General features: G+C 53.1%; 2 protein-coding genes across 2 annotated transcripts; one reads left to right on the top strand and one right to left on the bottom strand.

Annotated features, from left to right (window-relative positions):
* Positions 1 to 2,188: 2,188 nt before the first annotated feature.
* Positions 2,189 to 3,742, top strand: BROUX77_003601 (uncharacterized protein; the record flags this gene model as incomplete). The annotated part of the gene is made up of 3 exons (XM_073748271.1): positions 2,189 to 2,254; positions 2,321 to 3,137; positions 3,195 to 3,742. 3 exons carry the CDS (start codon positions 2,189 to 2,191, stop codon positions 3,740 to 3,742), a joined length of 1,431 nt encoding a protein of 476 aa, XP_073606026.1.
* Positions 3,743 to 4,028: 286 nt separating this feature from the next.
* On the bottom strand, positions 4,029 to 10,884 carry BROUX77_003600 (uncharacterized protein; the record flags this gene model as incomplete). Its single annotated transcript, XM_073748270.1, has 2 exons — positions 4,029 to 7,750; positions 7,824 to 10,884. The coding sequence occupies 2 exons, from the start codon at positions 10,882 to 10,884 to the stop codon at positions 4,029 to 4,031; spliced, it is 6,783 nt and encodes a 2,260-aa protein (XP_073606025.1).
* Between the last annotated feature and the right edge of the window lie 1,233 nt (positions 10,885 to 12,117).

Genomic DNA, 12,117 nt, shown 5'->3' with positions numbered 1-12,117 from the left:
CCGCTTGGTCCTCGGCGACGTGCTGCCAGAGAGCGCACCAACTTTGAGACAAAATTCTCCGACCCAGACCCAAGAGCCAGGCCACACCAGACTGAAGCCCAACAGCGAGACCGTGTTGGAACCAGACGAGTCCAGGCAATGCCAGGGCTGCGGGCCACAGCACCAAACATGGCATCATATGCCATCACGAGCCCATCCTGCTGCATCCCCGGCGTCCACGCTGCCTCTGTACCGCATGGCCTTGCCAGGCCAGAACAAGAGTTGCAGAGTCAGACTACCGGGCAGACAACGGCCCAACGCAATGCAACGTGAGTGATTCTGCTTGTGTAAGGGTCGGGTCTCAGCAGGTCTCAACAAGTCTCAAGTCCCAGAGAGCTTTACGCCGAGAAGACTGAGGACTGGGGACTGGGGAAGCAGTGGCAAGACAAGGGAGGGCAAGAGCAAGAGATAAAGTCAAGTTCCAGAGTCATTGATAAGAAAGAATGGGACAAAATAACAGGGGAGGCGCGAGAAACGCCAAAGCTGGAACTGACAGTTGCCACGCCATGATCTGGTTAGGAAAGCAACTCTATTTTTAGGTCCTTCTAGCCCCATCTTAGAAGCCTTCCTAGCCCAGTTACCGCTCCAATTGTAACCGTAGGGCCTAGACGTCAGAAAAGCAGATTGGACGGTGCGTCAGATCGGGTGGACATTTTCCCCTCTATAACCTAGGGCAATACTTCAGCTAGTACGATGTGTCTATTGCTTGCTCATCCTCTACAACGATGGTTGATGTGGCAGACAACTAGCAAACGAAACATTTGTAGAAGATATCTCTTTATCTCTGTCTGGATATCCAGATTTTCAGGTGTGTAGATAGATACATATTACCTGGTTTCTCCGTGTTTCAGTAAGCTTGCTTCGGACCCGCCGTCTACGGGCGAAAGAACAGCCTATGATGTATCCTAGTCTGTAGCTATTGGCTAGTGACTTTCGGTCTCGAAAGATGGTCTGTGTTGAGCTGCTCCCTCAGACCCAGATGCTGCATCACTGTCCCCGTGAATGGGTCTTTCAGTCCGTGACCACCATTCTGCCGTGGTACTGACTCTCTACCGGAGCTCTCTTCCATTCCTAATCTTGATCTTTCTCCTTTGTGGGTTATCAACAGACACGCCACGTGGGCGTCTTGGCCTTGCTGCCTTACCGCCTGGGTGGCCTGGCCCCCTCGGCCCCGCAACACCAAGCCAAAAGAACCAGCCAACTGTAGCTGTGGTGACTGGTAGATAGACACGGAACCACACTCGCGGTTTTGAGATGTGGAGTAAGAGAAGGGGGAGCGAGGGAAGCACCAAAAAAGTGGAAAAGAGAAAGAGGGGATCTGCCAAAACCAAGCACCCACATCAATGGCAGGAGGAACAGCGCAAATGCATAGTCCCAAAGCACATAACGTGACCCAGCTGGCTATGCAGTGCCAAACAGTGCAAGGTGTTGTCATGAAGGGCGAGGCTAAGACAGCCACGTGTGTTCCCGTCGGTGTGTGCTGGTTAGTGGCGGAGGCAACAAAGGCGTTGAGAGTAGCAGCAGAGTGGCAGCTGCAGTGGGCGTCTCCGCGGGCGGGTGCCAAAGCCACAAGAGCAGCAGGAGAAAGCTAGTAGTCGGAGAAATAGAGAGCAAAGAAAGACAAGGAGACCAAGTCAACCAAGTAGCAGATGTCGACAACCAGTCAACACCAGGACAAGCAGATAGGATAGGCAGGCATTCCTAGCCGCTTGCTGTCCAGATCCTGCACTATGTCTGCGCTTCTCTGGCTTGTCACACAGCGTCTGCATGTTCTCTCTTCTTCTGGTGCGCCTTATGACGCTGTCGTGCGGGTCAAAGCGGCCCATGCAGTATAAAGAGGCGGCGAGCCGGACACTCCATCACCAGCCCAGAACTGCCTGGTATTGTCTGTCTTTTCCAGGCACCAACTGTAGCCTGTTGCTCTACTGCGGCTCTTTTTCCTCTTATCACAGTTGTGGCTGAGTTTTCACTCTGTCTGTTTCCTTTGTTCTTGTCCGGTGTCATGAAAACTGTTCTGACATGATCTCGCCCATGGGCACCATCTTGCTCCGACACTGTCTTTCTTCTGATTCTAACCTTATTCCTTGTCTTAACTCACGCCACTCTCAAGCCTCCTTCTTTGTCCCCTGTCCCGTCTTAACCCTCTACAATGTCTCAGTGCCGGTCTACCACACCGGCAGCCATCCCCTACAGCTTTGATCTCGCCTTGGACAATGTAGGCTATTCCTCCCTTTTTCTTGCGGTGGTAGCAATGCCTGTATGCATTAACAATCCATGCTAGATATTCATTGACGATCTGAACTACGATCTTTACGACTTTTGCAGTTTTGGCGCTAACCCCCTGCCTCTCGCCGAGGATCCACTATTGGCCCCGGCCCCGGCCCCACTTCACAACCCTATTCCGTCCCCGTACTTCCCCACCCTAGACCACGCCTACACCGAGTCCTCCTTTCCCTCCTTCGGCGCCCCCGTGACGTATTCTTTTCCGGCACAGACGCATTCGTCATTAAATCCTCTCCCATACATATACACGCACCAGTTTTCGTTGACCCAGGGCCACTCCATCTCCCCCTCCTCCCCCTCCCACCACATGCCTGCCGAGTACCAGTACTACGAGGAAACCCCGAACCTCTGTAGCGCAGCCCTGGCAGCCCCTGCCCCTGCCACGACCATGAACCACGAATACCCATCCTCACACGCGCCCATAGACAGTAACAATAATGACAACAACAGCCATCCCACATCCGCAGTAGCAATCAGCATCCTCGTCCAGCCGTCGCTGCGCATCAGCTACATGGCGCCGGAGAGCGCGCTCCTACTCGGCTACCACGCCGACGAGCTCGTCGGCCTATCGCTGCTGGCGCTTGTGTGCCCGACAGACCAGTACGCCTTCGGGAGCCAGTTTGTGCGGCTGCTGGACCGACTGTGGGAAATGAACGCCATTGTACGGCTATGTTGTAGCGATGGATCCCTGCTAGCTGTAGAGTTCAGGGGGGTCTTTAGCCATGACGGCTCCGTGATTTGTCTCACCGGCCGGGTCGCCAGAGTCGGGAGTAATGATACGGCTAGGTCCAAAGATGCCCAGCAGTCCTTTCCAGGTAGGTTACCTTTGCATGCTTCCTTCAGCCTCTCGCCCGCCCCCTAACGCCCTGCAGCCAGTCCCACTGCCGCTACAGCTCCGGCCAGCCGCCTCTACAGCGACCCGAGCCCCCTCCAGTCCGCCAGAACAGCACACCTACTGGACCCTGCATACAACCTCAGCAGTCCCACATCCGACGCCATGCTCGTCACCACCAACACCAGTCAGATGTACCTCCCTGCACCGCTCGCCGCCTACAACGAACGGAGCAGCGACAAGAAGCGCCGCACCAAGATGCCGCAGCTGTACGTATGCGCCGACTGCCACACCACCGAGTCCCCCGAGTGGCGCAAGGGTCCCAATGGGCCCAAGACGCTCTGCAATGCGTGCGGCCTGCGGTGGGCCAAGAAGGAGAAGAAAGCGGCTGCTGCAGAACGGGAGCGTCATCATCTTGCCACCAAGGGCGGTGCTCGCGGGAGTGCTGCCAGGTGTAGCGGTGACGGCGCCAAGAGAATTCCAATCAAGTCTGCGCCATGCTCGCGCCCGGGTATAGGCGTGCTGGTTGGCACCGGCGTCAGAAGTCTGGCCCCGGAGCTTTCTAATGAGAGCTGGAAGCCTGGGTGATAGGGCAGAGTGGCGAGGTGTTGAAGCTGTGAGCTTTGTCTGTTAGGATTATCAGACACAGGCATCAAAAGTTGTAGACAAAAAGAAAGGTGAGCCGAGAATATCGATACACCAAAAGTATAATAGAAATCAAATAAAAAATATATTTGTCACAAACAAGGTTCTGTCAATCTATGAAAATATATTGAAAGACAGTCACCAATGTATCCCCCAAAAAAACCAAAAGGTCAACTAACAAGTTATCCTGAACTAAAACACATGTACCACCCTTTTTTTCAACCCTGACTTACCGCCGTCCACTAGTACCAAGCGAATACCGCTGGCTCTCCTCTGGGTACGGCTCTTCATCATACGCAGGTCTCTGCTGCCCCTCAATTCCAAGAATCGTATCATCATCGTAGTCATCGTCATCCGAGGCTGACCGCAGCGATGACCCGTCTGGATACTGCTCCAATTCCATCTGCAGCTGTCGGTTCTTTTCTTCCTCGTCCTTCAGGGCCTTGTTCTTGCGACGGAAGCTAAGCAGCCGCTTAAAGGCCGAGGGACGCGCATTCGCACGTGCCGGGGGAGGCCGTGACTCCATATCGTCCATCCCAGTTTCGGCGGTCAACTCACTGTCTTCTAGGCCCAGATCACCCCGCTGTGGGAACTGTGTAGACTGGAATTGGCGTTGGCGCTGTTGGCGTTCTTCTTCCTCTCGTGCATTTTCATGCTCTTCAAGAGCTCGCTCATCTTCTTCGCTGAAGAACAGACGCGGTACAAGCAAATGATACGGCTCAGTACGACCATTGGGGTTACGAGGGTCGACCTCCATGTGGAGACAAATATCGAGCGCACCCTGCAAGTTAACTTCAAGTTCGGCAGCACCCTGCTTCCGCTGTTTAGATGTTAAAGTAGTAGGCGAACGCTTCATATTCTGTGGCACAATCTCGCCGCTACTACCAAAGGCCATGGCCAGACCAGGGGTAGCCGTTGTGGGTTGATGCTGGCCCTGAACAGGGCGAACACTGAACTGGGTCTCGTCTCCAACGCTGTATTCTGGCTCCTCGTATGCGTAGGTTGCACCTCCACGAAGACGACCAGTATTGTTGCTGCTCTCGTTAACGTAGCTACGACTTCGGCTGCTGGGTGGTCTTCGGTCGTCGTCATCGTAGTCGTCAAAACTGCTAGCAGTATTGGTCATTGTGTACATGTCAGATTGTTGGCCGTTCAGAGGATCATCTTGGCCCCTTTGTATCGAAGGGTCCCTCCCATTGTGGTAATTTTGAATCAGGGGTGAAGAGGCACGCCGACTCTTGTAGTTGGAAGCAGTTGACATGTCTTTAGTACCGCCAAAGGATGACTCTGATTGTAACAAGGAGCTTTCTTGGAGATATCGGCTTTGCGCAGCGAGAGAGGTCGGTGCAATTGACAGACTCGACTCTGAATAGTTGCGAGAGCTAGACAGGGGTAATGTGCTAGTCAGGTCGTTACGGCTAGCCATGACCGATGATCCCGTCTGCGTGTGAGCGTTGGCGTACTGTGGAGGTGAGTGAGCCTCCAACTGGGACTGGGTAAGGCCACGACGACGGCCAGCATCATCATCAGCACGTCGGGGGGCCGTAGCAGCCAGAGATTCGGTGATTGATGATTCATAATCGTCATCATAGTTGTCGTCTGAATATTCGCCCTTCCATTCATCTTCGTCATCAGGACCATTGTCCTTTTTCTTTCTGCCAAACCCGAACATTCTCGCCACACTAAGGGACCGTTTGGGTTTTTCAGCAGGAGGGGGCACATTCGCGTTGCCAGTTGAGTCGCCCGTAGCCGTATTTGGCGCTCCACTTATATCCCGTTCAGCAGTATTTTCACGCCCACGGTTGCTACGCTGTGAAAGGCTTCGGAAAATCCCACCAGAACGTCCAACAGTCGTGACTGGTGGTCTGGAAACAGGGGCGTCGGGATCGACGGGAGAAGCCGCCTTTCGATTGTATGGCATAGCATTTGACAAACGTCTGAGAAGACTACCTTTACGCTGCGGTGGCTGTGTAGGAGTTCCGTCTACTTCAGGAGTTGAAAGAGCCGGCGTCTCAACCGGTATTAACTCTGGTATCCATGGGCGAATAGAGCACCAGTTGCGGCGTGGCAAGAGATGTTTGTTGTTGCGAGGGGTGCCATCTACATCGTGCGTAAACATAGGAACCATACTTTCGTCTGTCTCCTTGTCAAAATGGTGCACTTTGTTGCGCTTGTTCATTACATCAGCAAGGAAGTTTGGAGGCGGTGCGTTGGCAATGGCCGATGAAATAACGTTTGGCATGTAGCGGAAGTCCTTGTGCTTGGCCGTCTTGAACTTCGGGTTTGAGTAGAATTGGCCTACACCACCCATATGAACATCGCCACTAAGAATAGTGACTCGTACCGACTTGATCATGGAAATATCTTGTAGTTGCTCGATAACCTCGCGTCGCTCAGCTTTGTGGTTCTTGGCAGTCCAGTGATCGTTCAAATCATCCAACACCTCAACACCACCATCAATCTTGTTGATGAGACCAGCAAATCTGCGGGTACGGCCCAGGGCTTTAACGGAATCCATCAGTCTGGAAGTGAGCAGATTCTCTAGCCACACCAAACGCGGGTAAGCAATAGGAACACCCAGCAGCACTAATAAGTGCTTAATCTCGCCAGACTTAACATCCTTGTAGCACCGGTCCATGATGCGTTCCCAGGTGTCTTCAGAGACAACGTCAAACTCAGTGCGCTCAGTACGACCATCGACAGCAAGTAATGCTACATCAGCACCAAGGTCAATCAACAAACTGCGGCTGAACTCGTTGATGTAGGGACCTCTCTTAGTGCCTAAAATCCAGCTAGGCTCTGATTCTTCTGTCTCGTCCATGACGCTCTGATGCTGGAACAACATGTAGTACTTGAAAGCCACGGCTCCAAGTCCCTTGAACACTGGGGAATTCATGGAGCGATTAGGGTAAGAACCATAACCATCCATGATGTCATGATCGTCCAACATGTTAACCATGGGAATCTGCGAGTTGGCTAGGCCGAAGAGGCCCTGCGAGTACCACATACAATACCGCTCCAGATAAAAGGCTTCTAACTGGTCCTGCATTTCTCGCGTGAACGGTGCCCTGTGCTTGTAAATGGGGTTTTTGGTGGAGAGCCACTGCTTGAACAGGTCGCACTCCTTAGGAACGGAATCGCAGTACAGCTGATCACCGCCACCAACCATAACATGAAAAGGGTTGGACTGATGCGTGTTCATGACGTCACGCCACATGGGATCTGGTCCACAGTAGTCGTCAGGGTTAGCACTAACACTGAACCCGTTGCAGCTGTAAAACATGATGTTCATCGACTGCCCCTTGGCTGGAACCCAAAAACCTGTGGCCGGTCCACGGTTGATGCGGTAGGCAATTCGCTGGTCCGTATCCCTCAGCTCTACCTCAATATTGAATCGCCAGAACGTCAACCCCCTTTCGGCATGTAGGCGACAACCACGAACCTCCTTGTACTTGCCCAGGGCTTCGCCGTCAATTTCAACCTGCTTACGGCGAGCATGAAAGGAGCCAGGAATCTCGGTAATTCCTGCTGAGCCGTCGCGCAAGGTACGACTCGTCTCATACAGCCCGTTTTCTGTCTCATCGCGCGACAGGTCCATAGCGCTGTTAATCTGACTGACTGGTCGTACATAAAGGGTCTCACCGCGGCGTCCAACCTTGGGATGACTAGCAATGGGATCACCGGCCTCAAAGGGGCCCTTGTTTGACGGGTCAGTGGGCTTGTAGAGCTCGATTGGTTGCACAAAAAAGCGCAATGTGGGTGCAATCTCGTAATGTGACTCGTCATCCTTGGTGACAATCATCACCGTACCACGCCAGAACTCTCGGTCCCGGCCATTCGTAACAGAGCTGCTTGTGCGGAAACGACCCGGGTGTCTCTCTCGCCGAATACCAGTATAGCGCAAAAGCGGGCCACACTTCAAGTACAATTGAGGACGGAACTTTGTAGGAGCTAGTCAGGGATTCAATCTGTCAGCTTATACGGAACCACACTAAAGAATTTGGTTGTCTCAATAAATTCTTACCATCTTTTCTGTCATCATACTCGCCATCAAAGGCTTCTGCTCTACGAGGCCTAGAAGACAAGCTACCACGTCTTCTCGAAGTATCGGTAGAAAGAGTTGCTGTCGACTTTGTACTTGTCCCATTTCCAATTTGGGGTTCCCACCAAGCATGGCTATAACTGTCGGCCTTACTCCGAGGCTGGGGTTGACCTTGGTCAGGATTTTGTTGCTGGATCTCTTGTTCATGAGACTGGCTAAGATCCAACAACGAACCACTAAGGGTGCCAACTGTGCCCTTGCGCCATTCATCAAGAAAGACCGGTGGTTCGTACAAAGAGGTGCCGGGTTTGAAATCCTGTGTCGGGCGGTACCCCATACTTGACATACTGCGCTGTTGCTCACTCTGCTCCAGGTCGCGTTCCCGCTCTTGCTGTTGCTTTCTAAGCACATGTCTGGGAGCCTCTTCTTGAGAGCTATCACTAACATAGCTCTCATCTACGATGGACTGTACAATCTCTTCCATGGTAGGCTCGGGGGCAGAACATTGGGCTTGGTCAACCAAACCAGGTATCTGAGACCTGGGAACTTTCGATTTTTCGTTTGCGGGTGCGGTTGCTGAACGTGTGATAAACGCCGTCTTTGGTTCTTGGATACTGGCGCTAGCGGTAGTAGCGGCTCGCTGAAGCTGATGCTTTTCAGACTCAACACGCAGACGGTAGAACGGATCGCCAGGGGGGTCCTTTTGTAATTTGTTGCTGTTGCGTCTTGCTATTGACGAAAAGCTGAAGGAAGAAGAACGCTTGGGCGGAGGCGGAGGTGCATGCGGGTCCATCAAAATAGGATCGGGCATGAACGGTGGGTCTGCCACGACTCGAGGTTGAGGTTTAAAAGTTTCGGGAACAACGGTATCAATGGGTGTATATTTCACGGGAATAGACTTAGGCTGGGGGGTTCCACGATTTGACGCTTGCTGGAATACTTCCGGCTCGGGAACTGAGATGTCGATAGGTTCAGGCGACATGATCCGCGTAGGCCGTCGGTAACTTGAGGTCACAAACCCAGCATTCAAGTCAGAGTCCTGGGAGTTGGACATTCTGCGATCACGGAAGCTCAAGCCGCGTCGAGGTCCACCAGCATTAGATATGCGGCGGATTCCTTCAGGGAGAATCATGTCCCCATGGACCGAAGGCCTACGTTTATGTGAGCTAGTTGGCTCAACGGGTGTTTGCTTCTTCTGGGGAGGTAAAGCCGACCACTGTGCGTCACTTGAGTGTTGAGACAGTGGGCTTTTGTAGGCTGGTTGGTTCTGAACTGGTGTTGTGCTGACTGAGGACATGGCAGTACTATGTAAGGAATTGGCATCAGAAGCTCTCCTCGGGGTTCCTTGCGGAGTTGTCGATAAAGGCGAAGATGACTGCCTATCGGTGTTGGAAATGCGGCGGCCATTCGGAAGATGAGACCCACTTGGGTCAGAGCTTGGTGTGTTTGTATGAGGCTTTTCACCAAGATGAATTTTGTCGATTTCGAGGTTGGAGCGCTCACGGGCGCGACGCTCAGCAGCTTCAACTCTGGCACGCTTCTCCTCTTTTGTCATGCTATCGAGCGTCAGCTCAAGCCTCTGTAAGGGGGAGTGGGATTCGGCAAACTTTCTACGGCTGCGAGGTATAGCAGCACTGGAACGTCTTCTCGTATCAGGAGATAAAGCAGGTGAATTGACCACCACGTGGCGGGCAGTTCCAGACTGGACATCATGTACAGATTTCACAGAGCTTGGAGACTGCGGTGCTAGAGTCTCCCGAACCGATGCGGCGGGTTGTGAGGAAGACTGTGAGACTGGGGCCTCTTTGATGGATTTTATAGATCGAGGGGAGTGGGCAACAGAGGCTTCACGGACAGACTTGACGGATCGGGGTGACTGTGAGACGGGGGCTTCACGGACAGACTTGACGGATCGGGGTGACTGTGAGACGGGGGCTTCACGAACAGACTTGACGGATCGGGGTGACTGTGAGACGGGGGCTTCACGGACAGACTTGACAGATCGGGGGGACAACTGGACCAGGACAGCTTCGCGGATAGAAATGACAGATCTGGAAGACAGTAGCACAGGAGTTTGCTGTTCGAAAATCTCGGCCGGACTAGCAAGTACTGGTGTATGAATCCGGCTTGGGTATGAGTCTTCAGGCGGTAAAGCCGAGTAGACTTCAGAAGGCGGCTGCATGTAGGATTGCACGTCGGAGGATGGCAGAACCGAACGTATGGACCGCAGTGACTCTGGAATCGGTGAGCCTGGTATAGAAGATGGAACTGGAGATTGCGCTGGCGGCGGAGAATGATGTAAGGGCGTAGCTTCAAGGTTCCCACGAGAAGACTCTCTAACCGTAGTGGTAGCAATAGCAGCTGCGGCAGCAGGCTGGGCAGTACTATAGGCCATGGAAGCCTCTTTTCTATGGTCGCGGACACGATCGCGGGTTCGCGTCCGGGTAGTGGTGATTGGGGTTGGCGAGACCGGTGGCGCATATCCGTTACCATTAGAGGGCCAATTCTTGAAGGAAGATTCAGTCGGAATCAGCGGAGACAGATCCCCAGCAGATTGGCTCTGAGACTGGCGGGCGCGCTGGCCACGGCGCTTTCGTCTGCGCTCTTCGGCTTCAGCATCTTCGGCAGCGGTGGTGTCAACGGGTGTTTTCGGTCTCGGGGCAGCGTTTGGGACAGGCTGCGGCTGTGAGGGCACTTTGGGTCGAGGTTGAACTTGCAGAGACGGCGGCCGTGGGGCTAGTGGCTGTTGGAATGTAGTCGAGGTGGGGGACTGGCGCAAGACATAGGATAGCTCAGATTCGGTTTCAGAGGCGTGAGACAGCCCCGGAGGTTTGTATGCTTTAGCGGGCATTTTCTGATGCGGACGGCGACGGGAGGATGGGAGCTGTTCGATGTCGTCATCATAGGCGTAAAATGAGTCGTTGGTAATTTCGCTCTGCTGCTTTGACTTGACGGCAGCAGACGCAGATATAACAGAGACTGTACCAGCAATATTGACAGTATCAAGTTCCTCTTCTCCCAAACGAGGCGTGGCTGAGCTCATGATGACGAGGACGGGCGGATCTGAGAGTGCACCTGCTGTTTTGGGGAAGGCGAACAAGGACCTCTGCAGCGATTCCCGGCGAACCGCTTCTTGAAATTAGAATAAAGCTGCAATATGCGCGGCCAGAGGAATCTCGGCACAGCACAGCAGCAAAGCGGAGGGCGGAGGCCAGAAGCCGGAGAACAATGGGCTTTGTTTGGTTAGAAGGGAGCAGTAGTTGGAACGAGACGCGAGGGAAAAATGCAGCAGCTGCCAAAACAAAGAAAAAAAAAGAAAAAAAGAGGCGCTAAAAATGATGTAAAACGAAAACGCGGTTTTCTATTGCTTCACTTTATAGTTTCTGCCATACAGGATGTCGATTGTTCTTTTGGAGAAGATGAAGAAGAAGATAACCAGAGAAAAAGGAAAGCCGCGATACGAGCAGCAGCTGCGAGAAAAATATGAAGACCCGAATGGATCCCGGCGAAGGAAAGAAGGCGCCGGGCTGAGCAGTTGCCAAACGTGCAGGAAACGGGAAGGCTGGGTGGGCAGAGAGAGTGCAGTGGGCAGTTGCTTTTTCGTGGTGTGGCAGGGTCATCCCAAGACCCAAGAGACGAGGCAACAGCCTAACCAGGACCGAGTGGCTAGGACTTACACTTTCACTTTTACAATAGTTAACCAGTTGGAGTTGCTGGTTGTTCAAAATACTGTGGTTCTGCATTCGCCGTGGCTGCATGTAAAATTGCACTGATGGTGAGGCTCGTTTTGGCTGGCATCATGCATATTACGAGTAGCCAATGTAAACAGCACAGCATGCAGGTGCTGTGGGAGGCACAATCCCTTGCTCGTTTGTGGGGGGCATTCTTCGAGACGTTCGACGAGAGCAACAAGGGTTGACAACCCTCCGCGAAGCTACTCGGACAGTAGGGTTGGATCCATAGCCCATAAGGGTTATGGGTTCAGGATTGCCCAACCTGCCAAGCAGAATTATTGAATCCACTTACAGGCAAGGCGCCGTATCTTTTCAGGCCCCCTTTCGGAAGGGGGAATTAAGAATGCACCTGTGATGTCCAGAAGCGACATCAAAGAAAAGTGACGAAGGAAGCGAGAGCCTCGAGGGCAAGTTCTCACAGTTTGTGCGGGCCATAGTTGCTCGAGCCCGAGATCTGCCTCGCGGTTTCAGGACCTTCGCAGGCTTCACTTTGCGCTTCCTCTCCCGTTTCACTAGATATTCGTGTACATGGCGGTGCTTAT

The sequence above is a fragment of the Berkeleyomyces rouxiae genome, assembly GCF_048999995.1.
Source record: "Berkeleyomyces rouxiae strain 22BRR77 chromosome Unknown BrBRR77_ptg000003l, whole genome shotgun sequence".
Classification (NCBI taxonomy): domain Eukaryota; kingdom Fungi; phylum Ascomycota; class Sordariomycetes; order Microascales; family Ceratocystidaceae; genus Berkeleyomyces; species Berkeleyomyces rouxiae.
This window is presented reverse-complemented; position numbering and strand designations above follow the sequence as displayed.